Here is a 26,989-nt window from a genome sequence, read left to right on the forward strand (position 1 = left end):
ACAAAAATCTGAGGTATAATTTGATGATGATTTGTTTTCTTGCTGAGACAGAGAGCGTTAAGAAGACCAACACCAACATGAAGGATTTAGGAGAAGAAATGGAATATAACATTCATAACTATGTTTTCATTAGTGTATAATCATGTAAAACTAACCATTGTTGTTTTTTGTTTTTACCTTAGAATGAGTCTTTTTACATCTACAGAGGGTGCAGGTACTCTTCTGCAGAGCCATATTGCACTGCCTTTGTTTCATGTTTTGGGAGGTCACCGTAGTGGGTGAATTACTTGAGTGGTTTTCAGTTGGTTTCAATATGCAACCACACCACAAGATGCAAACCTACACATCGGACCGGGGGAAAAAGCTAGAGGGGCTCTGTTCAAGGTTATCTGCATATATCCCCCATAATGCCCCAACATGTCATATTTGTGCTTTTGTTTTTCAGCAAATTAACCAAACGAGATATAATGTGTTAATTAGCAAGTTTTAGAGGTTTTGGTAAGCAGACTGCTTTTGACAGAGCCATGCTAGCTGTCTCCACCTGTTCCCTATTGCTACATTTTATAGACCAAAAAAGACACTAAGACTAAGAATTCATCACTTCAGACACATTAATACTGACACATACACGTCATTGTAGAAGTCAGAATGTGGGTTGAACGTTCAGTGTCGTGATCAAGGGGTGCTGAAAGCCATAAAAACCCTATACCAGCCACACACCAGGCAACCAGCTATAATACTCTGAACCAAAAAGCATTTAATAGAGTCTTCTCTTTTTCCCTCTACTGGCTGCTCCATCCAAAATCTCTTCTCTTCATTCATCCACCTCTATCCCTTCTGGGAAATCACAGTTGATCCTTTTTTTCATCACATCCCTTCACCTTTAACTCTCCTCCCCCATTTGTCCATTCCCCTTATCCTTCTGAGGCAGGCTGAAGAATTCCCAATCAATCAAACAGTTATCCATCAACATTTGTTTTTTTTTACTGATCAATCCCAGCCACCTGATCGCTTGCCCAGCTGGTCCCTCCCGTCCATACTACCTTTATTGTCCCTCTTTCCATGCTTCTTTATTTTTCTGTTGAATTTGTATTTTCCCCCACTATTACCTCTGCTCACTTTGTTGAGTTCCTCTCTCCACTGGGTTGCTCTTTTAAAGGAACCCTGGATCAAAGTCATGAATAAGGCGGGTTAGCCACAGGCATGTAAGCTGGTGGCTTATACTCTCCTCCTACCACCTCTATTAACACACACACACACCTGCAACTTCCCACTCAGAGTCTGACTAAGACTTATGCCCACATGTACACACAAGCAACACAAACACACGCACACAGCCACTTATTGTGAATACAGAGCCCATTTCCACTATATAGGCTAATTTCCCACTTAGATCAGATGTCTGGTGTTCATTGATGTGAGAGGAAAATAAAAGCACAGATTTTAGAGTGTGGTAATTCCATTTTCTTTACAGTCCACATCTCTGCTGTCAGTAGGGCAGAATGCCACAGGGGTGCGATGAATAAAGGGATGTGGAAATTGTAAGGAAAAGTGGCAGTTACATACACATGTACTGGTACCTCTCCTCCAGTCTTATAGCAAGGACATGTTTAAGAGTGGGCCAATGTAAAGAAAAACAATTATTCTGACCCATTTTTGTGAACACATACGTGTAAATTCACACGGCTGCATGGAAGCCCTGCATATGCTGTAAATATGACTTCAGACAGTGAACAATGTTTCCATCCAAACAAAATGATCGATTGGTTCAACAAATGTTGGCTAATGCCAACGCTAACAACGCTGTCACTTTTCATAAAAATTTTAAACTACCATTCAAAAGGGGAAAAATAATCGATTTGTGCAGTAGTCATATATTCATGTAAAACAATCAGAACGTGCCCTGTACTCCAGTACTACTAAAGCCACAATCAAACTGTTTGTTGACATGGTTCAAAACAACAGTCTTGTATTGTTAACTTGCAACTCAAGTGAGCTAAGAGATGCACTTTGTACCAGTTTTGCCTGGTAAAATGTAATGTCATGCTGAGGCAGAACGCAAGTGGGACAGAGAAAGGCACAAGTATTTTTTAAAAGAATAAACAACAGAAGCTATCATGGCTACCAGTTTACAACCACCATTTCATAAACTGACAATTAACATTCAAAATTAAGATAATGACCTTTTCCTCACTGTTACCAAGCATTTTAGGGCTCTGAACAAACAGACCTGGGTCACTTTGCAACCAGCAGCAAATTTGTTTTGTTCATAGAAATGAATGGAAAGCCAAATCTGTGTGACTGCAGGCTGTTTTCCAAAACAAAAAATGGCTGATAAAAAGTGTTAAAAATAAGATAAAAGGGTTGAACCTGAGTAATGATTCTGGACATCAGCTACAAAATAAAACGATAGAGGGTGATGAACTGCGTTCTGAGTATCGCTCTATGTGTTTCAGACAGCTTGTCTGTATGTCCATCTTATGCTACCTGAGGGGGGTGAACTGCTGTCATTGCTCCTATTCAGACAGCCTGCACCACCGGGCTCAGCCAGCCCATCTTATTCACATGAACTCATCTAAAAGGGAAACTAAATGATGCAGCTTGTAAAGAGACAGGCAGCAGAAAAAAAAAGTATGAGGGTGTACGTGAAAAGAAGAGAGATGGGAGTCATACAGAGTGGGAAGGCATTTCAGTGAAAGAAAAAAAAAAGCTGTAGTTGAGGATTTTGAGTGAATTAAAAAATTGAGATGAAGTGAGGGTAATATAAATGACATGTCTGAGTTACTCAATCAGCACATGATGAGGAACCCACTCAGTGTGATCTCCCTATAATCTAATCTCTCCAAAAGGTACGGCAGCATGTGTTTCCAACCCTCTCTGACTCTTTTTACATAATCAGGGCTACTTGACCTACCATCTCTTTCTGCGCCTCCTCACTTACACAACTCTCCCACCTACGACACTCTACATCTTTTATGTCCAAGAATCACAGAGCAGAGAAAGAGGGAAGAGAGAGAAACAGAGCTAGAATACTCTTACATCCAATATATATATAGCTGTCTGCTACCTATGAGTAATAAGTAGCAACAGAGCTTGTGAGTAATTCACTGACTCAAACACACATGCTTGTTCAGAACCTGCAGCTCAGTTTGTTTAACACTACAAATGGTTGAATATATTTTTATGAGGGGAGCTGGTAAAATATCTTTATATGACAAACCTGAAAAGATTTCATATTTGTATTGGTCTCCCAAATTCCTCACTATTCTTCAGCATTGTTTGATGCATCATCGCCTCCACTCTTGTCTTTTCCACTTATCATCTCACTTATTGTGTCTTTTCAACACCGACGACGACCCTGATACCAAAAATAGCTCTTTCCACCTCCCACCTGCTTCATCGAGACAAGGGCTCAAGAAAACGGGTCAAGGGGGTGAAAGTCAGCTCTCGTCAATCTGGGAGATTCTGTCAGCGGGCTGCCTGCTGCCACTTTTCTGCCAGGGCTGCCCCTCCAAATGACTCTGCTATGACAATCCTGCACCAATCAAAAGCACTGTTCTCATGACCCCACAAGCTACCTGGAGCACCAGCGAAGGCAAGAGACAGACAGACTGATTACACAGTCTGTTTCTAGGTCATTATACAGCCTTGTCTATCCCTGTCTACCCCTTCATCTTTCTCCTGCTCGCCTTTTCTCACATCCATCCTCTTGTCCAAGAGGCCTTCGACCCCCATTTCATTTTTTGGTAAATAACACGGGAGCCCTTTGAAAAGATGAGTGATTGAGAGAGAGTGGGAGGATAGTGGGGTGAAGGAAAGGAGAAGGTGTGAAAAGGAGGAGGAGGATAAGTTAACCGAGCCGTCTGAATGGGCTCTGAGATGAGAGTCAATGAACGGGCAGAAAACAGACAGGTGAAGTGAGCGGAGGAGACTCAAGAGAATGTTTGTTCCAATCAAAATGAAGGAGAGGAAGAAATGGACCATGAGCCACCAGTGAATTATTGCATACACAGATATAATGCGGTTGGCAGCAGTGTTGGTGGCAGCACCGGGTGGGTGTTGTTTGAAAGCTCTTATCCTTTATCTATCTAGCCACCTACTGCTGTTACAAAATTGTCACCCCTGACCTCAAACTCAACATACATACTGCGAATAATATGCTGTGATCACTTTAACTTACAGTAAATGGTTCTTTTCTAGCATTTTAAGATTCTTTTCCAAACATCAAGCCAGAGGGTAACTGTTTTGCACAGCGGCAAACTGCTGGGATCAGTGCGGTTTTAAGTTACCGTATCTGCTGGAAAATTAGTAAATATTATTTCGTAATCAGTCTTTGGTTTCATGTTGTGAAGCGAGTGCTCACACTGAGCAAGTCAGCTTTGGCACATTATCCCTGTCTTCCTCAATATCACTGGTGTGAAATTAATTACTCCTGCCGTGAGACTTGGGTGACGGTGCAAAATGATGAAGGGGTTGATTTTTGATGGCATTAAAACACGTGCACAACCAACAACACAAATGTAAAACACAAAGGCACATGGCACACTTCTTCTTCTTTGGAAAGTCATGAAAAGTACTGACTTCAGTGAATGCTTGAGTTCAATTAGTTTTATCTTCAACAGGACATATTAATCCTTCAGTGTTTTTCTTTGACTGGTGTTTTTGCTCTGTTACTCACTATAAGTGCAGACATCAAAGAGTAAACATCCAGTGTGTTTGTATGGCACAAATACTACATCAATAATGTGTATATACTATATATGTCCATACATTTACTGCATATACCCTTACTCCATGGTTTGTGTGTGTATATGTACATTACTGTACACAACTGCCTCCCTTCTTTCACCAACAGTGCACTCATCATGTCTGTCGTCCCCTGTCCCCTGTGCTGATGAATAATAGATGGTGGCAGTACAGTAAGAATCAGAGACAGAGCAATGATAGATGAATGTTTCACGCTGCCATTCTTTCTTTATATATGAATGTCGGAGGTATCTCCATGCCTGTCTACTTCTTTCAGCATCAATGGCACTCCTTCAACATCCTGTGCTTCTTTCATGTGCATATGCCCTTCACAACAACCTCATTTTATCCCCTGCCTGACATCTTCAGGCAGGGGACATCTTCAAAGACAATAATGAATGAGACAGAAACTCATGTGTGCCTCTTACAAGTGTTTCATTCAGCTGTGGTACTGGTCAGATATTGAACTTTATGGGTCCTCCCATCTTTATGGCTGTTGCTATTAAAACAAGATTTTGAGCAAGACCTCTGAAAGAATAAACAGCACATTTTTATTCGTACACATGAAAGGTTGTGTTCATAAGCAGCAAAACTGGCTCCAGCTTAATTTAAGACATGCAGGGGTTTTGGTCTCAAATGACTAGTAGTTTATGGTGGCTAATGTTAGCTAATATTAGAAACTTGAAAGAGATATTGTTGCATAATTACTGAGTCAGATAGCTCACTTAAAGACTGTTCTTGTGCATCTGCCATCTTACATTTTAGCATTAACCACAATATTGTCATTGTAGCTGTCAATGTGACTTGTGTTCAACAACAGTCACGTTGTCCTGCTTTAAGGTTTACATGATTTTCTCCACATTTGTGGCTGGAAACACTGCACGCGCACGCTGAAAAGAAACTGCAGCAGCACCATCCCATATATGCAGAGAAAACTGAGGTGAGACTATTGATTTTGTGGAAAAGAGGAGGCTGATAACGGATGTGTGAATTTGTCAACTGGGGAGAGCCTCAGAGGGAAATGGCCAGTGCAATCATCAGCAGATAGAAGCCTGTAGGGAAGCATTCCACACAATAAACATAGACACACACACACACACCTCTTTATAAAGACACAGAAAAGAAAGCATCAGACAAAGATAGAGAAAGAAAAACCAAAAAAAACCCAAAAAACAAATAGGCAGCTCTGAACTAACGAACCAACGAGTAGACGTCCAATTTGTCTCATGCATACCCCAAACCAAACCTCAACCAAAACACACCTTGTGAATGTAACAACTGGTTCCTGTCTCTGTTTCATATGTAGCCGTGTGGAAGACACTGACCGTGATTAACAGCCACACTGTGCAGAGCCACAACAGGTGTCTAATGTAGACCGATGGCACATAAAATGAGTCACAGTGTATTAATCAGATGTACTTTGCAGAATGAAGATCAAGTTGATTGACTCCTCTTTGCTCTTGAAGAGAAATGAAAGGGAGGAATAAAGAGAAAGACTGTTTTATCAGGTCACCTCAGTAATTAAACATGTACAGCTGTGGTTACAGGAGAGAAAGCGAGGAGTCAGAGAGGAGATAAAGACACACACATTGACAGCAGAACAGATGGAGACACAATATTTGGGGCAAATTTGAGATTAGGACATACTGAAAATGGAGGAGAGGGATCTTAACACGCCACCACTGATCCTCTTAGGTGGGAATCTCTGCAAGTGCAGCTCTGAGTGTGCGTGTGTGTGTGCTCCAACTATGTGCTCAACAGATAATTCTCATTTACTAGGGTTACCACGGAAACACAAATAGTCGAGCAGCAGATGACATGTTTAAAAATACGACACCTAAAAAAACTGGTAACACCTCGGCTTCATGTGTGCTTTTCAATGCCTGTGCATGTGATGGCGTGCTGCGTGTTAGAATATAGACAGAGTGTATACTCTGCACGGCGGTGTGCTGTATGAATGTGAAGGGGGTGGGGAGGAGACAGAAGGAGAGGGATGTGTTGAGAAAAGGGAGATAATAGGAGGGAGGGAAGGTGGTAGAGAGGGAGGGGCTGATGATGGGAGTGTGGCTCATTTCTATTTTTAGCCAGCATGTGTGATATATGCCAATAGGTGTTGAAACCACCGAGTAAGAGAGACTTTGGCAGGCTATGATACTTCTATTTTGTTCATTTTTATATTTGAAAGTGAGCAGCGAAACACTAACTTTGTCCAGTATCATTAAATTGCACTTCTGTGGAGATAAAACCACCATAACTAATATAATTACAGTTCATTTTTCAGATGGGTGACGGAAGATAACTGTTGCCCCCAATATTTTCTTCCCTTGCCAAGAGGCGAAGGTGCCGAAACCCTCCATAACACCAAGTAAATTGAATCTGCTGAAATTAAATTGAGTGCACTATGGATGCACCAGAAGAAAAAAAACATCATATCATAATAAAATCAAATCAGGATTATATCCATAAAGCCATTCAATCATTCGTTAATCCCAAAATGATCGGGCTTTGGAAGAAAAGATGTAGAGATACACACACACATACACACACACACACACACACACACACACACACACACACACACACACACACACACACACACCAGAGATGGATTAAGTGATATCAATCAATAAATCCCAATCATGGAGCAATATTAAAACATATCAACATTGCCAGATCCAGACAATTCTTCAAACACCACACTAAACACAATAAATCGGTCCAGAGACAGGACACTGCTATGGACGAGAAGAGAAAGCTGGATCTGTTTTTGCCAAGTTTTGGCTTTCCTTTCTGTGGTACATCTTTTGTTTGTAATGCTGCAGTGCAGGGGCCACAATCACTTATTGGATTATATGGCTATCACATCAATCACCCTGTGCTGTGACTGGCCTCCACTTACCAAAGCATTTATCTGATCATCCTTTCATAAATGGCCTGATGAATTGCACCATCCTCTGACTTTGGTCTAATCATAATTGCATCTGTCTCCAATGGAGACTGTCTCTTGTCCCTCTCTGTCTCGGTCTCTCTGAATCATTCTCCAGAGGGGGTCATGCACAAACAACAGAGCTGTGCTTGACTGGCAGGGACAGACACCATTATCACTATCCATTGTAAGTTATGTGTCATTGCAATTTCAATATTCAAAGCACAGCACGCTGGTGGCATCAGCATACTAACAACCCGACAGAGCCAGAATGCTTTAATAATTCTTTAATGGGTTTAACGGTTAACATGTTCACCATAATAGTGAGTGAGAATGCATGTGAACATTTTTCTAATTAGCATTTAACACAAAGTTCAACAGAAACAGGAATTAGGGTTGCTTTCAATCTGTCGATTATTTTCACTATGAATTGTGGTTAATTGGGCTCAATTTAATGTTTCAAAATGCTTCTTTTGTGCAAGCAACAGTCTGAAGCCAGCAAATATTTGATATTTTTGCTTTAAAAAAAATTATCAGAATTGTTGGCAACTTGTTTTTTTTAGATTGGCAAATCGTGGAAGGCCCAGTAGGAATATTAATACTTTTGAGGGCTTTTGGTCATAAACCAAAAGACAAAGCAAAGTTTTGACCTGATGATGGCCTGAGAGGAAAAAAATCATCAGGATCAGCATCAGTTATTAAAATTCATCCTGAATGCCATATTTCATGGCAATCCTTCCAGTAGATGTTCACAGTTAGACCACTCATGGTGGGGTGGGGGAAAAGCCAGGTGTTCACCACCATGTCGAGGATTAATCCTGCCATTGTATTATTTTATTTATTATGTATTTACATTTTAGGTATGGAGCCTCTGCACACATACCAAAAAACAGGCTTAACAAATATGTCAACACCCTCAGGTCCTGCTGGGCTTGCACTGACTTGCAGACCTTGTTTTGTTTATTATTTTTTTGTTGACAGTGGGGAGCAAACGAAGATCGGGCAGCAATTATGACCAAGAAAACTAAAAATAACACTTTAGAAGACAACAAAGAACAAAGAAAGAACACCAATCACAGGTGAAAGAAAGCGATGGTTTACAAGCTCTTTTACTCTATCTGGTTATGAATTAAGATGTAAACAAAACCAATAAAACTGAGATGGAAAAAGAAGCTTTTCTGTAAAGCAACGTAAACAGCATCTGATATTTTAGGACAAACACAGATTATCTGGTAGTCTGTGATGCCATGCAAACAATTTGACTGATTAGGCCTACAAGCCTCTGCACACTGGAGTTTCCCCTAATCTTACAATACCCATAATTTCAGCCGAACCCTTGAAAGATATTTAACCACTTTGAATCTGCTTCTTCTTCTCTTAATCTTTGCATCCATACACACTTATGAATGCACATATACATGCACACACAGACAGACACAAACATGCACACATTTGGAACGGTAAAGCCCTCAATAGCAGCCATCTGTGAATTTCTAAAAGCACTTGGCCAGGTTCTTGGTGTCCATGGGGCCTGGCTCAAATCTGTTACTGCTTCCCAGCATGCCTTCTGTATAGAGCACACATCAATGACCTCACGGCTGGAGACTGGAGCACAGGCCAAGTTTACGACTAAGAGCTGCTCTACAGGAAAAAAAAAAACACACACGGGTACACATACAAATATGAACACACACACGCCAAAAAAAACCTTTCTATCTCTTCTCTGCCTTCCATAAAAAGTTTTGTTCCAAAAAACTTTACTCCCCTGACCATCTCTGCTCTGCTTCATCTCTCCTGGTTTGATGGCCGATGGATTCCAGTTTTCAACCTCATCGAAGCAACAGTTTCTGCTCTTCTTGTAAAAGCGCAGGGCACATTGATCAAACTTACTAATGACGAACAGCAATGTGAAGAAACATCTAACATTTGGAAGCTGTAATCTCCGCTTGAGCTGTTTGGAAATGATGTGGGAGAGAAATAGGTAACAAAGAAGTGAAAGTTGAAATGTGTGATTCACAATCCAATCCCTGCTAATTATAGCAGCCCAGGCCTCATCTGCATCCGTTTAGAAGTCACAGCTCCCCTGACAGAACACAACCAGCACAGAAACACCGTCTCCACACTTCTGGAGCTGTGTGATGTCTCTCTAATGTCACTCAGCCTCTAAATTGCTCTTCTCTCCTGGAAATTTAGCTCATGCATACATGCAACTCTTCGAATCATGTGTGAATAGAGCAGAGCATACTGGAGGGAGATCGTGGCTGCACGATGTGCACAGGCCAAAGGGAATCTGCTGGAAGGCTGTTGCTCCACTTACAGCCACCTGCTGCCAGTCTGGTCTACCTGGCCTGGGACCATTCATTATGATCCAAAGCACTTGACCACAACATCCATCACCACAATGTGATCTATATCCACCTATTAGGCGGCCGCTATCATCACCGTCCAACACTGATTAGCCCCATTGGTAATGTGAGTGGATAGGAACCTGGATCGCATAGATAAATCCATTTTACTCAGACAGACAACTCATTCAGCATGCAAAGCGTTGACTGTGGTGGAATTCACGGAGGATTCATTTTCTTATGTTTGGCAACTGGGCTTGCATTTTTCTCTTTCAGATAAATGTTTGTCAGAAATGGAGAATATAAAGATGTTCTCAGATCTAACATCTATGAGCCACACTGGACTGCTTGCAGGGGTTCAGCAGTAATAAGACAACAAGGCATTTGGAAATAGTAACATGACATTTTCATTGCTGTCATATGACCACTCCACTTCAATGGAGTGGCATTTTTAGCTTGCAGCAAAAGAACAGACAGAGCAAGCAAAAAGATGCGTTATAATCTGCAGCACATGGAAATGCACGATGTTAATTCCCATCTTATCAATGTTATTGGAGTTTTAGAAGCAATAATATTATTTTGTTGTTCCTTGGTGTCCATTGTCTCTCCATTGAGATAAGGAATAAAGTGGGGAAAATAGCCTCAAGGTATCTTTTATAAGCCAAGTTGACCTTTTGGTGGAACTTCAAATCAATCGCAAGTCTTTGTTTCTGCATGTTATTGTTGCATAATCGCATTAAGTCTGTCAAAAATATTCTCCTTAAACTTCCTTTAATTATATCTGAAGATTCATGTAAGAAAAAAAACGCACAAAACAAAAGCACCAATCCTTTAGACATTAAGGCTGTAATGAATAATGATTTGTCAGGAGTATTTGTAGTTTGACTGTTTCACTGGAGCCGTCATCTCGTGTTGGTACAGCTGTGATCACATAGATGATTTTTTTCTTCCATGGGCCTACACATTTTTAAAAATCTGCTCTGAAAACTCTCATTAAATCTTTACCAAACATTGGTTTTTGCCTTTCCCTCCTGTACATCGTCGGCATTGAGTCCCTTTTGAAAGACACAGTTAATTCTCATTCCACCAGAGAAGCAGAGGGAAATTTCTATTTTAATTTTATTAAAGTACAAGCTCTACCAAATGTCTTTACACTCATCACCAAGGGTGCTCTCTGAAATGTGAATAAGTCATTGTTGTATTTGTATTTATATGCATTTCATAAAAGTTCAGATGAATGAGCTTTATATGTCCTTATGCTTCCTCCCTCTCCTCCTCGTCCCTGGCTTTCGTAGTATTAATAATGAACAGCAGATAATTTTCTCTTTCACCTCACAAACATACTGGGGAGATGAGATTCCCCTGCTGTGTGTCTACACATGCCTGAGGCCATCGAGCACAAACTGATAAATTAATTGTAATATAGCCTGGTTTGAGCGGATGTTGTGCCTTTGCACTGTAGCAACTCACTGTGTGAAAGACAGAGAGAAAGAAAGAAAGAAAGAAATTGAGGCTTCCCATAGGGCATAAGTTAGCAAGGAAATGTTCCACTTAAAAAACATAATGAAGTCTAAAAGACTAAAAGAGAAGAATAAAAAAAAACATCTTTACAACATCAGAATTACTTTGTAGGTGGAGAGAAATGTGAGGCAGAGATGGTGGTGGGGCGAGTAAAAGACTTTATGAGTTATAAAGAGAAACAGAGAAAGGAAAGTGATAAGAGAGCTGATAAAGTGAGACTGCATTTAAGATTACACATACAATTGAGTTTTTTTAGTGTTTTCCAACAAAATTAAATCTCTTACCATTTGCCATCTATAAAAGTGACACCTAAACTAAAATGATTTATGATACAAAATGAACAGTGCTGCTTTAAACAGATACTAGGATAAAAAGAAACGGTAAAATCAAGTTCTGGAGTCTCTAAATTGCCTTTTTGTGGCAAATTAGATTGGCCAAACATCAACTGATTTCTTTAATACCATGACTTCACACCTGAAGCCTGTAAATACAAATTACTTTTGAGTAGAGAGACTTCTAACCCCTTGTCCTCACACGCAATGGTGTAACAGCACCGTCTTTTCAGCAGAGATCTCCTCTATAATACCAGGCATCTGGACACTGAGGTTATGTCCGATCTAACAAGCCTCTGCGGGGAAACCAAATCAATTTGATCACGCTGCGCATGTGTTCATTTGTCCCTCACGTGTGAAACTGAAGTGTATTGTTTATGTATCGGATACCAAGGTTATGGACCAATTCTCCTTAACAGCTAAAGTGGTTTTCTTATGATGCATTCAGCATGATTTGTTACCCACAGTAAATCTGCAGCTTCAATGATTCCCTTGCCTTGCTGAGAAATGCTTCTAAATCTGTTTTGCATATCAGCTGAAAAATGATTGGACTTACAAGCTCTCTGTTTTGAGCAGGTCATTGATGTGGTGTTAATTCAATGCTAATAAGATTAAAACATAATGCAGATCAGCTCCTGTGAAACGAAGCTGGTGAAAATCCTTTGAGGAGACCTCTTATTCAGCTGCAGTGGACCATGGCCCCCGCGCCTAACAGAGCTGAGACGTAGTAGACGGTTTACTCACGAGAGGCATTTGGAAATTGAATTAATATTGCCACCAGTCAACCTTTGAAGGGGAAAAAAGGCTTACTGAAATCTATTAATGGTGTTAGACCATGACTTGACTTTTATGCTTTTCGCAGTGCTTGGCACTGTCAGATGGCAAATGGCAGGGTTAATCCCTCAGCATGGGTAATCCCCCAAAGACATCTGGATCCAAAAAAAAAAAAAGTTGGTTCCTAGCTTTGTGAAGGACACATTATATGTCAATGTAATGGCACAAGATTGATAACACAGAGAGAGGGAAAACTGCAATACAATATCGGGCACAGGATTTAGTGTATCTTTTAATGTCATGACTAGAAATCCAGTAAGATGATCCTAAGTGAAGCCTGTCAAAGTGGAGAGGAGAGGAGAAGAGAGGACAAAACACACACACACACACACACACACACACACACACATACAGTAAAAGCAGAGGGAAGAGCTCCAGAGACAAGCATTAATCCACACAGATTTAGTGTAGCAGAACAATTGCTTTTGTCACCCTGGGTAATCAGCACATAACACAGTTTATGAATTACACTCCGTCTAGAAAACACAGAGAGAGAGACTGAGTGAATGAGTGTGTGTGAGTGATCGAGTGAACATCATATATGTCAGTGCAAGAGCAAGACAACAACAAAAAAAAAAAAAATGGAACAATGACGTCTACCTGTTAAAAAGTCTTGGCTACGAGTCTGGGAAGATTAATCAGAGTCATTCAGACAGCGTTTATCACATTCTCTACAGGGAAATGAGAGGCGATTTATTTCTATAACTTGGCCTACATATATGGAGAACTATCACTCACATTCACTTCAGCCCTCATTATCCGCTCAGTAATGAGCGTGTCTGCCCACTGGACACAATACTGTCTAATCCATAATTGTTTACATTCTGCTGTTTGCCCACAGTCAGCTACATCAAGGACCCCTCCAATGAAAATAACTACAACAATGCGCTGTGAAGTGATGGTGTAACCACCCTCTTAAATTTATTTATTTAAGTTTATTCAATATAGTATAATCAAACAAAGGAGGAGTTAGTATGTAGAATACTTAAACAGACACGTGCACTTAAGGGCTCTTCATTTATCTTTTTTATTAAGAAAATAATAAAAACGCAGTCTGCTGTTTGGTGATGCAGTCTTGGTTAAATATCTGTTGCTTTTTAAGTTTGTGGGATTTTGGTATTGAATAAATTCCATGTTTGCGCTTTCTTCCCAATATCCTCTTCACTTCACAGAACATAAAATTCTGAGCTACACTCGGAGCAAAATGAGCTCACTTATATTTTGGCATCTGTGCCTTAATTGAACAGTAGAAACAGACGAGTAAAACATGAGGAGATCAAGAGGCATGACATGAAACTAAGGTTCCTAGCTGGAAGTGACCCTTGCCCCAGCATACTGTATAACAAATTGTAACAAAAATGGTCAATTTTAAAAAGCTATCAGCATTAGTTAATGTATTAATCAATTTTAAAGCATCTTACAATCATGCCTGTATGAGAATAACAAAATGAGGGCTGTGTTGTTGCGAACATCATGTCCCCGGCAGTGGAAAGCAGCCTCCCTGCAGGACCATTTTGGGTGAATCCACTGTTGTACATAGCAATGAGTGGGCCCAGATTTTTTTCCAGGCGAAACGCACTGAGCATAAAATTAATCACTTGACTTTAGAGTTGGTTTAAGTTGTTTGATGGTGCAGTATGTTGTTACTCAGCCAGTCTCGCTTGTTACAGCTGATCGCTGCTCCACTCCGTTTAAATCTAGCCCCTGAGAGAAAGTATTCACAGTATACATGCAACTCATCTCACAAACTTAATTATTTAGTCATTAAATTAAAAAAAATGTTTCCCACCGCTGCCTCTGTACAATGAATTAGTACAGTGAATTAGAAAGATAAAGGTAGAGTGCGTGTGCTGTAGATTGTCCAGGTGTTGCACTGCCCTCATAGCTGACTTCCAGCATTTTTTTTGTCCTTCAACACCACATCAGCAGCTGCTTAGTTAAACTTTACACACTCAGTGTTGTCAATTGTGAATTACTCAAAGAGTTGAAGCAAGGCGTCTGGACTTGTGAAGATTGACTTGAAGACGTTTCACTGCTAATTCAAGCAGTTTCATCAGTTCTGAAAAATGTTTGGTGGAGAACAAAAATCAGCAAAAAGCCAAACAATAAGGCTTAACATGTTTGCACAGTTGCAAGTGCATTGCCTTATTTCACAAATCAAAGTCTGAATACTGCAGGAAATGTAAAGGAGGCTGAGGTTTGATGTGGTGGGCATGGATTTCACCTGTTTTGTTTTTTTAGACCCACTCACAGAAGCCATCGGTTGTCCAGGAATCTGCTAAACACCCTGGAAACTGATAATCACTGACTCATTTTCAGGCTCCTTACTGAGAGCCTGCTCGTAATTGAATTGGAGGAGTGGGCACAAGTGCAGTGGGCTTGGAAGGACCGCAGTTGAGGGCAATCAGCTGTGACAGACAGTGAGAGTGAGAGAGAGAGAGAGAGAGAGAGAGAGAGAGAGAGACAGGCCGGGAGGCAGGGAGAAACAGTTTCTATAATGAAATGTTCACACAGCCGATAGACAGGTGGGGTTTTTTTTCTGTTTTGCCTAAATACCTAGAGCGTCACTCCAATCACTTTTGCCCAGTTATCTGAGAAGAAGTTAGTCAGGACGCAGTGTCCTATGATAGGGCAGTATTTGCATGCATGGCGTGCCAATGATGAACAAGGGGGTGGCAAGGCAAAGCACATGCTTGAAATACCTCCCTGAATACCTCACTGTCAATTACCCTTCACAGTCACATTGGCCACAAACAAACTCCCCACTTGGCTGACAGGTGGCCAGGTAAATGCATTTAGCAAAAGCTTGAAAGGCTTGGCGCTCGATATCTCTTTTCAAAAAATGGGCAACCATCCAGATCTCTGCATGAAAAGAGGGTAAAATACATACCAACAACTAAACAGGGGGGCAGAGCTGAAAAGAATAATTTCAGTGGCAGATTTTGGAAGGCAGACCGGGGTGCAGTATTGACTTGGGTGACCTCAAACACAAAAATACAACCAGCAGGTACCAGCTCGACTAGCTACTATTCTATCTATTCAATATGTTTAATCTCATTTTATGTAACCTTAATCTAGAGATTACTGATTATTTTCAGATTTCTTCAGAGGTTCTTTGGCCAATTTTCAAACGCTGACAAAACAGATTAAACATTTTTCGCTGTAATCAAGAAAAAATCAAAGTTAAATAAGAAGGCCTATGGCTCAGTGATACAATGGCTCTGTACAACTTTGTACCTACCCATTTTACATTCATGTGCACTATTTGATCACACAGCTTAGATTTGTAAAATCTGCCTCTGTGCTTCAGTGCGTCTGACCACCAGGAAATGTACACAGTGTCCCAGCCGGTAATTGAGGCAGTTGTAAGTTTCATTCACTGGTACGAGCAGAACATGAAAACACTGTGAGTTATTGCTGTGTGCCTAGAAACCACAGACCTGTAAAATTACTTTAGTGATTTTTTTTTCTGCCTTCAATATCACACAATCAGCAGCCACGCGCATAAAACTTAATGCAGAGGCACGTAATTACTTTAGCAAGGTACAACGGGTTACAGAACAGGATGGACAAAACATATAAACATGTGCCTTCACAGTGAGACACAAACACACCAAACATATTGTATATATTAATTTAATAAAGGCATGCACACACACACACAAACACGTAGCCTCAGGATAGACATCAGTTTGGAAGAAAACAGGAAAGAGAAAGCAGACAAGGTTAGAGGTAGTGAATCAGGTCAATAAGAAACAAGACCTGTTAGACAGTAATGATTGTTACACCAAACCAGAAAACAGTGATTGTAAAAGAACATCATGGGATTCTTCAATCCATATCAGGAGAGAAGCAAAAATACATCTTACACTTAGCTCTACGATGTCAGACTTGACCAAACCTTTGGCTATGTCAGGGCCCAAAATAAATCAATGAAATGATAATATTGTGGTTCTAAATTCAAGGATTCAGGATTTGGATGTTCATAATATGGAAATATATGTTACATGATGTCCTTTTCCAGTTTCAGTGTCAGTCAACTTCAGTGTTTGAGCTATTAAAAAAAAATAAAAAAAAAAGAAAAGAAAAAATTACAAGACTCAGTTAGTTTCTCAACTACATTTTCAGAAAATGTACCACGTCACAATATACAGAATATTGCTGTCATGATACATAATGACATGCAGTGTGGTGGAGGATTTAATCAATACTGCCCAGCACTATCTATCCAGGATCCATATCTATCCAGAATTATTAGCATTAATCTTTTTAAAGCCAAGGACATGCAGAAGGCCGAAACGCTGTGAAGTGCCAGGAAGCGCTGCCCACTTCATTTTGGTGCCCGTATTAACCAACTGGGCTATTCAGACAGGGCATGCCCCAGCGCAGAGATCCGCGGCTGGCTCGCGATGTCTAGCAATAGTTTCGAGGTTTGATCTAGAAAGCCAAGAAAACATGGTTATATCTTATAAATTCAGAAAGATCAGTAGTATTCATTAAATTCAGTCTTGGACATGTAGAATTTTTGGATTATTGGTAATTCAGGCAATAGGAAACTTCATCTGGAGATGATACATGTCTTCGCCAAATTTTATCCGACTGTCAAGATTTCAGTGTGCAACAAATAACAATCTGACTGACCGACCCCTGACCATCCCAAGAGGCACACCAGAGAGAGCAGAAGAAACTGAGGTGAAAGGGGTGAAAACAGACTGACATTTCTATTTTGTGACCTCTTTCCTGGTGCTTTTTCAAAGATGTAGAAAGAAGAAAAGGGGTCAGAGGGCTGGGTGAGAAGCGCTAGCATGGAGCACTCTTTATGTCTATTTACTCTGGAGGAAGGAAGGCTGGGGCAGAGGAAACGGAGGGTGAGGGAAGACAATTTGAGGAAGAATAACAGCTGGAAGGTCAAAGTTCAGATTCTCTTTTTCCGATATATGCTTTTGTGTGTGTGTGTGTGTGTGTAAGCGTATCTCCATCATAAAGAATTATCTCAATATCAGTCAGTTCAGCCAGAGGTCAGTGTTAAACCATCATGAGGCCAAAACTGACTGTCAGTGTTTCTCAAGCTTTTTAAATCATCACACTCCTCTGATTTCACCCCACAGTCAGGAAGAGAAAACAAATATATAATACACAAATGTGACTTTTCAGAGATAAGCAAATGGTTATGATATGTTAAATCCATGACTAAGTTGTGATGATGGGTTCTACAGAAAAGAAGTTATTTCACAATGAAGAAGAAATCTAAACTGAAATTTGTTCTAGAAAGCAAGTTCAAGCAGGTTAGTTAAGGACACATTGCTGAACTCTTTAGTACTTCAAGCACTTATGGTAGGTTTGCTTCAACAAGTCTGCCTCAACATGAACTGATGATGTTGCTCTGGATAAGAGTGCAAAGCAAATGCTGTGACTGTAAATTTTTGTTAGCTGGGATATGTCCATGCATCAGCTGCATGAGTAAATCCCTTGAAAATCCATGGTAATAACTCTTACTGTTTTCATGAATAATTAATCTTGACTTAAGGATGAAATTGACCATATTAAATATATATTGAGCATATTTTATTTCAGTGTATGCACGGGAGCGCTCCGACTGTACACACACAGTAGATAATTTGCATTTCTACACACATTTCAGAATACGTTTTCCATATAACCAGAGAGCCGAATGCCCCAATCTCACATTTCTTATATGCTACGTTTACAGTAGACATGACAGAGCCATAAATCATCCATACTCTAAACCCTGCAGTACTGTATGGGTCTCATGCACTCATGATCTCCCATCATTATGCAAACTTCAAATACGGTTCAATTGATATGAGTGCAGGTCAGCTCACCACTGACTCTGACCTTAAAAAGGAAAAGGTTAAGAACAGACCTGGACCTAAATCACCATGGACAAATTGCTTCCCTAACCGCTCTCATAAATCCAAGATAAAGGGTCAGTGACATCACATTTAAGTACTATCTTTCAATCATGCTCTCATCACCAATTCTAATTAGAAGCACTAACAATGGCCACCACGTTTCTCACTACTGCCTAAATCAGTGTTCGCTCATCTGCATTGATCATTGTTTTCCACAAGCCGCTGGCTCCAAAACAAATGCTCTGTAGCTTGGTGACAAAGAATTGTGAAAGAGGATGGAAACACGTGCATACTTTAAAGGAACACACACACATGCACGAGGAAGGCCACGAACGCACACACACTCAAGTGAGGGCACACGCACCCACAAGACGGCCCCAACATACATCTTCTTCCCCGTGCACCACAGCAAACAACAGTGTAAGTCAAAGGTCTTGTGTGGTTGTCTGGGAGACAGAGAGCAGTGCATTGATCTAGGAGGAGCAGCTATCAAAAGAAGCACGTCTTTCATCAGGATATTAATCATACTCAAACATGGCTGTGCTAATGACTGCAACGCAACCAAACACGACAACTTGCACACAGATGTGTAACTGAGTGTTGTTGCTCAAACAAATACATACGGTTTAATTCATTCATTTACAAGGCTGTAAACTGACTACAAGAAATACAAAGTCTGTGTCTTAATGATGTTCTGAAAAAGACTAGCTTGGTGCAAAAAAAAAAAAAAAAAAAGATAAACTCAGCCATTTCACCTTCATCATACTATAATATGGATATTATGCAGATCTTGAATGTTTAGAGGAACCAAAAAAAAAAAAAACTTAGCATGTACACGATACAGACCTCAAAAACTGAACAGCTGTTTTAGGGTTTTGTGGGACATTTCTTTTAAATAAAGCACTTCTTCTCTATGATGCATGCAACTTGTCTGGTTTTATATGACAAAGAATAAAAAAAAAAAGGATTTGTATAAACCAAAACATCTAAAAGTCACTTTAGGAGAGAAATGGCAAGGAGGAGGGAGAGTCAAGCCCTGCCTCAGAGTTCTCATCATCTCTCATCAACCTGTCGTGAAGAACAAAAATGCAGATCTTTTAACTTTGATGTTAGGTTAACATACAGCTGTATTATATTGTGAATTGTCTGTTTGGAACATATTGCTGATCTGGTGGGCATGAAGCCAACAAAAGGCTATTTGCTTGCTAATGTTACCTTAGTAATACTACTAAAAAAGAGCAGAGAGAGGCATTTGGGCTCCTCCAGAGATTCAAAACAACAATGGATATCTTCATGGCACACCTTTCTTCATTAGCCATAATTCAACTTGACAATCACCCAAAAGGTCTTTAAAGAAGTGAAAACATTTGTTGCTTTTGTGATAATATTTGAGACTCATGATTAAAATGTAACAGATTAAAGCACTTGGTCCCAGTGCTAAATGTAAAAAAAAAGGACAGTTAAGTAAAGTTGTCTTTCATCTGCAGTAAATTAAACATTAGTGTGCAGATGATACGAGTAGCGCTAATATAAATTTCACATTGTTAGGCTGATAATTCGATATATATACATTGTGCATCATGCAGTTACTGCATATCTCTTATAGAAACACAATCCCAGCCCAACAACAGTTTATCATACAAGCACAACCAAATATGACAAATGCTCAAAGTTATTATCACTCAGGTCAAAATCAATTTGTTTAACAACCCACAGAACTAAATCCTTCACAGGTCCTATTGCCTAAATGTTTCTGATTTAGTTAAAACCTCACCACTGTGTGCCTGCCCCTCATTTGCAGGATTTGAGCTAAGCTGTTTAGCTCTGCCGTAGAGTGAGCACTGGGCTCTAAGGATTGCAGTGTTGGTTGGTGGCTTTCTAACTTGCATGGGTGGGTAAACCTCTTTTTTTGTCCAGTTGGTCATGAGGAGCGGCGCAGCCTCCAGAGTCTATTTTTCGGGGGGATTTCAGACTCTTGTGTGCACAAAAGCCAGTTTATACCAAAATATGTCCCCTGCAGTTTTGTCTTGCTGTAATTCACTTCTGATTAAACTAAAAACTAAACAGCCCTATTGTGTCTTCTACAGTCCTAATTTTCTTCATCTTTTCTCAGCCCATAATACACGTTCCTTCTCTTCTGACCTACTGTTGTCATTAAAGAACTTTCCTTTACCAGGAAGACAGAGGAGAGCTGCAATTCAGAAAGCTGTTCACCTGGTATTTCATTGCTCAATGTTGTCAAAGGATTATGGATTCTGATTGAGGCTGGATTACTGTCAGATAAACAAAACAATCAAACAAAAACCAAAGCAAGTAGAGAGCATGTATGCGGCACAGACAGAGCCAGATATGACGTTCTTGTTGCTGTGTGTCCAGTATAATGAACAGAGGAGTGTGCATGTTAACAAGCAACATAACATGCCACAATCTGATATACAAAAAAGAAACAAAAAAAAAAAAAAAAAGAAGAAACAAAACACACCATATTTCTTCAAGTGCAGCACAGATACCAGGGCTAAAGCTCAAAAGTTAGCAGTAAATTAAACATGAGAGTGCAGATGATATGAGTATCTGCATGAGGAGAACAAAGCAGAGCACACTCTCGACAGCACAACAATAAGCCCTGAGGCACCTAGACAGAAGACAAGAAGTCGAAGAAAGTATCGTCTGTGGAAACTGGCTTTCATCTTATTTAGTCAGATGACTGTAAATTGCTCCACAGCAGACAGTCGGGATACTTTTCCACAGATTTCAGTGCAAGTTAGTGGCAGAAACAGTGAAAAAAAACTTCAAAGAAAGACAGCGCTTTTGAATCTGAAATCGCATCCGCAGGAAGATCCTGTGAAACAGACTTGCACCCACTCAAGGAAAACCCACAAGGCCTTGTAACATGCACACAAGAAACGCAGAAACGCAGGCAGAAATATTTGTCTTTATGTGCTCATACATGCACAAAGCCAATATATTGTCTGTGTGTACATGGTTAGTTTGTGTGTGTTCATGACGTAAACCGAGAGCAGAAACCAGAATGTCAAGCAGGTTTACATTAGTCAGCAGATGCAGTGGGCCACATCATTAGTCACTCTGACACCCACTTCTGGCCCCTGCTTTATTTATGAGGCCAAGCTCAACAACAAACACACAAACACAAACACACACACACATGCACACAGACCCTCCTCTTCCAAAATCCTACTGTAAAAGCAACAGGAGACCAGTTTCACATTTCAGGTCTCACAACAGTGGGAAGGTACTCTATGAGAGACTAAGGACTCGCATGGACAGCAAATCAAGCTGCTGCGTGTCCACAAAATCAAGCCAAGCAGATAACACAGCGCTATTTTCCTCCATTCAGTGGCTGTTCATATGCCCACAGACCAAACAACCGATCCAGAATCAAACATCTGCTCGACACCAGATCTTCTGGGCAGGTTGTGAATGGCAGGATAAGATAACAGGGTGCCAAGTGTGTCACAGCAATGAGCTCAGAGCCATTTATGGCCTCCATGACTCTGACATTTAGCAGGATGCTGCAATTTGTCAGCCTCTTAGTCTGACTCACACATCCACAACAGGGGACGCTCATGAAGCACATTACCATTAGGCCTAATAGTGCAGCATCACAGAACTCTGTGCGTGTGTGTGTGTGTGTGCGTGCGTGCGTGTACACATGGACACAGTGTAAAATTAATGATATATGTGTGGTTTCCCTCCCTATCATTAAACGACTGACATATACGATGACGTAAAAATCAAGAAAAATAGTGTGGGAGACGGAACAAATGAGTTTATCAAAACGCTCCTCATGTTCATCTTGTAAAACCAATTCATGACCTTATAAAATCAAACAACCACCGTGCAAAACAGGTTAACTAGGTATTCTGTGAACAACGAAAACATGCCTGGCTTTCAAACTTGCATGTTAATAACAATAATTATCTCTGTCCGTTTATGCAAATAACGGAACCACTCACTTGTCTCTGACAATAGAGAGAATTTTGATATCCTGCATCAGAGCCTTTATACCAAGAGGCACTTCATTTTCAAGGCCAGCAACGAGTGTAACTCACAGACAGAGAGTAGAAGAGGAGGAGGAGGAGGAGGACGAGGAGGAGGAGGGCTCTAAAAATGCGAAGTCACTGTTTCAGTTCATTCTGAACTGAAAGAGCATTACTGCTAACCACAGGGCAAGTTGGAGAGGGAAGTAATGGTATAATCTATGATTCTCCATTTCCTATCCAATGTTTTTATTTCACTAAGATGCTGCCAACTTTCCCCTTTTCTCTACAGTCTCCTCTATATCTCTCTATTATCAGTGATGCACAAAGGGCATCTTGATGGCTGCACTTCGTCCAGCAGAAAACAACCAGCTGAAAAAACAAAGTGGACACGGTCTAGTGAAAAGTGTAGTTTCTCTGTAGTCTCCTATCATCATGCATAAAGTTGGCATCATACGTCTTGGAAATGACAGCAATAACCTCTGAAGCGCTCATAGGTTGTGGGGCCACGGAGTCAGACACACATTTCACATTAAATCATGATCAAACTTTTGCTCACACACAATAGATCCAGCTGCAAATACACACACAGACACACACACACACACACACACACACACACAGCACTCAAATCCAAATGAAAGAGGTGGCTGCTCTGTTCTTACCCAAGTGTTGTCATAGTAACGATGGTGTACCAGAAGGAGGCTGGGATGCTGGTGAATTTGCTGGAGCTTGAACCCTTCTCTGCGTAGAACATGACGGTAGCAAAGATAATTATGGCCATAGTGAGGGAGAAGAGCAGGAAGCCCAGCTCTGAGGCACAGCTCTTCAGCGTGTAGCCCAGGATGCGTAGGCCCTGCGAGTGACGGGAGAACTTAAAGATGCGGAACACGCGGAAAACACGGAGCGTCACAAATGCGCCACTCACGTCCTCGTTGTCAGTCATCACCAGGCCAATGTAATAGGGCAAGATGGCCACCACATCGATGATGCTCATGACGGACCTCATGAAGCGGTAGCGGCTGGGCGCAGCGAACAAGCGCATCAGGTACTCCACGGTGAAGATCATGACGCAAGCCGTGTCCATGCAGAAGAAGGCCACGGTGTAGCGCTCGCCACATGGCACCTCTTTCTGGTTGGGCGCCGAGCCGCAAGGCACCGTCTCCACCACGTTGGTGATGACAGAGACGGCAATGAAGAAGCCAGTGACATAGTAGAAGACAAGAGCCATGGTGGAAGTGTGGGGGTTCTCAAAAGCCCGCCACATAGTCTCCCTGAAGGTCATGTTGGGCAGCTTAGCATCCTTGTTGTCCTCCTGGTCATCCATCAGACGCTCAGCATTCTCCCTCTTCCTGTCCTTGTACTCTTCGTAGCAGCAGTCACCGATGATCTCTGGGACGATGCCAAAGAAAGCCAGTTCCTCATCATAGGATGAGATACACTCATAGCGTGGGTAGTGGAGCTTGCCTGTGCGGTAGAAGTTGAGAACGCTGCGGAACACGTCAGGGTCCCGGTCAAAGAAGTACTCTTTGGTCTCCTCATTGTAGAAGAACTCCTTCTCTGAGCTCCCTAGCAGGGTGTCTGGATAGCGGTCTAGAGTGTTCCTCCAGGTTTGAAAGCGCCGTCCACTGACATTGAGAATGATTAGCTCATCCTGCCGCTTGTTCTTCTCAGTGGGCGCCACTGGCATAGGCAAATTGGCCACAGGCATCCAGCCGATCGCTGCTGCCCGGGCAAAGGGAAGCCATGCCGCTACTCCCGCCGCCATGCTGAGTCCGGCTTGGGGTGTAGGGGGGAACAAGTCCAGCACCTTCACAACCAGCTTGGCTTCAGCTCATTCACCATCTAAAAGGGAGGACAGCGAGTTTCTGAGGTTAGGAATGACAGCTGCTGTTTTGATTATGACAACGAAGAGAGTGAGAACAACTGATGAGAAATGAAGAGAATGAGAATATAAATGAATGTCACAGGTGGAGGAGGGAGGGAAGCGATGTCAAAGCAACAGATCTAGTGAAAAAGTAAGCCGGTTTAAAAAAGGAATGGGTGTAACAACGAAGACTAAGAAGACAGTCTGGCTGAGACAGCAAAAAACACAATTTAACATCCACACTTAAGGTCAGAAATCTTTACAGAGCACAATATAGAAAATATATTTGATATGGTGAGCTTTAATGTGATTACAAGGAAGTACTGCAATTTCCACCAGGCATCATCTTCCCCATAATTACTTTAAGGGGATATTTCTCACATCTCCTCTATTGAGTTACAGTTAAGAACTGTCCTCCTCAGGACCACAGTTTACTGTATCTTATAGTTTAAAAACTGAAGACAAGCAAGTAAGCCACTGCATCATATTGTATTCTGGTAGTTCTTTTGTTGAACTTTTTTTTTTGGACACCTTTACGAGGCTACTGTCTGGTTAAGAGCGAGATACGAGCAAAAGATGTAAAACCTGTTGAGTTCCAACTAGAAAACCAATTAATTTCGCTGGAAATCGATGGAAGTATTTCTTGATTATTAAGATTAAATTCACGATTTTAGTTTCATGCGACCCGATTCTAAACGAGCATTTTTTTTACATTACATTATTCTACATTACCGGTAACCTTCAACAAAATGGGCAAAATCGATACCATTGCCGAACAGGTTGATAACTAAGCACAGGAAAAGCTTTATCTTCGATTATAACTCATTCAACTCACCGATTCTCCATCCAAAACAAAAACGACCTTCTTCCAAAGCAGTTTAGTTACGAGTCAGTTAGGTTTGGATATTTTTGAAATCGTATCAGGAGGGGGGAAAAGAAACACCAGAAAAGAAGAAGTTATTTAGCGAAGAGGAGAAACACGTTAGAAAGACGCTACTGGCGCGGTGAAAACGGAAAAGTACCGGAGACAGACGCACCACAGCTGTTTGAATTCAGTTTCCATTATGCGAAGGGAGAAATGATTAGAGGACTCCGCCGTGGAGACCGTCTTGGGTTGGCTTTTCGGGATGAGTGGTGGGAAGAGACGGAGGAGGAGGAGGAGGAGAAGGAGGAGGAGAAGGAGGAGCGCTCTCTCTCTCTCTCTCTCTCTCTCTCTCTCTCTCTCTCTCTCTCTCTCTCTCACTGTTTCTCTCTGCGCAGGGTAGACAGGAGACCAAACTGCAGTTATAGGAAACCTAGGGACTCAAAAACTGGGTTGCTTAATGATGAGAACAAAAAAAAAAAAGGAAAAGAAAAAGATCCAGCCCTCCGTCATCACTCAGAATTCACTGACAAAAGGGATAAGCTATCCAACCACTCTATCCGCTGTACTATACTAATATTATCTCAGTATGTCAAAGACGACAGATGCCAGCTGAGTTATCCACAGGATACATCCCAGCAGGGGCGTAGCTAAGGATTCAAGAGGCCCTGAAGCAAGACCATCTTGAGCGTGTTTTTCTTTAATTAAACCTGCAATTACTGAATTTTTTGGCCACTTGGGGGCAGCAGAAAAAACAGCTTGTGAACACAATACTGAAATCTTTTAGTTGTTGGCAAAATGTAGCTTATTTGTAAGTATAAAACCTTCTTCTTGCTCTGTTTTGCGTTCCTGAGGAACATGTCTGCTCTTTAATGACTAAATGGTCTATTGTCTAGACATTGTGTCTGTCTCACGTTTGGTGCAGATTCATGTTATAAATCTCTGTAGCTTGATCACTGTGAGTATCCTTTTCACAGTGTCACTTTTTTCACACATGTATATTTCTGTTGAGCCTCCTCAGCTGTCAGCCCCCACCATGGAGTTCTTCACAGGTCCAAACTGACGTGATCCGAAATGGACCAGCTGGAAAACCGAATCAAACCCCATGTACATAAATCACTTTGCTTAAAAAAGAGATCTGATCCAAGCAGATCTGAAAATAACAAGATACAGTCCAGCATGCAGTCAACCTGAGCAGGTAATGCAGAGAGAGCACAGTATCAATCAACAAGCAGCTGTACTTGAAAAGAGCAGCAATTTGATAATAGAGTCACAGAAATTCATTTGTTTATCAATAAATAGATATAATTTAAAGTCCTATTTTCACTTCCTGTCCTGATGATAAAACTGAAGTTAATTAGCAGAGACAGAAACATAATATTATTTTCTAACCAATCTAATAAACATCGCAAATAATTTACATATGCTACTCATTTTGAAAAATGTTATTTCCTGCAGTGATTATAGCATGCCACACTATCAGAGGATATCAGGTTTATAGTGCCATAAAGACCCGACACCTGTTGCAGCAAAACAAGTTCCTACTGTCCCAGTTCAGCAGAATATAATTTTGTAGGCTACAGAATGAGCAGCACTGACATGGATCCCATGAAAACCTCTGAGGTTTCATTGGAAATAGATTCTGGAGAAACTACATTTCAAAGACATACTATGGAGTATAGCAG

General features: G+C 41.0%; 1 protein-coding gene across 6 annotated transcripts in view; it reads right to left on the minus strand.

The window, feature by feature from the left end:
* The window catches only part of kcnd3 (potassium voltage-gated channel, Shal-related subfamily, member 3), an 86,014-nt gene extending 60,381 nt beyond the window's left edge, over nt 1-25,633 (minus strand). Inside the window, exons 1-2 of one of the 6 annotated variants that reach the window (XM_046397059.1) lie at nt 25,480-25,630; nt 23,241-24,420 (exon numbers count right to left, since the gene is read on the minus strand). In XM_046397059.1, coding sequence (XP_046253015.1) covers nt 23,241-24,343 — 1,103 coding nt within the window. In that variant the 5' untranslated portion in view covers nt 24,344-24,420; nt 25,480-25,630. Of the gene's footprint in view, nt 1-23,240; nt 24,421-25,277 lie in introns of all 6 variants that reach the window. The other 5 variants (XM_046397061.1, XM_046397060.1, XM_046397058.1 and 2 more) reach the window with 5 other exon arrangements.
* Between the last annotated feature and the right edge of the window lie 1,356 nt (nt 25,634-26,989).

This window comes from Scatophagus argus, chromosome 8 (assembly GCF_020382885.2).
Source record: "Scatophagus argus isolate fScaArg1 chromosome 8, fScaArg1.pri, whole genome shotgun sequence".
In the NCBI taxonomy this organism is placed as follows: domain Eukaryota; kingdom Metazoa; phylum Chordata; class Actinopteri; family Scatophagidae; genus Scatophagus; species Scatophagus argus.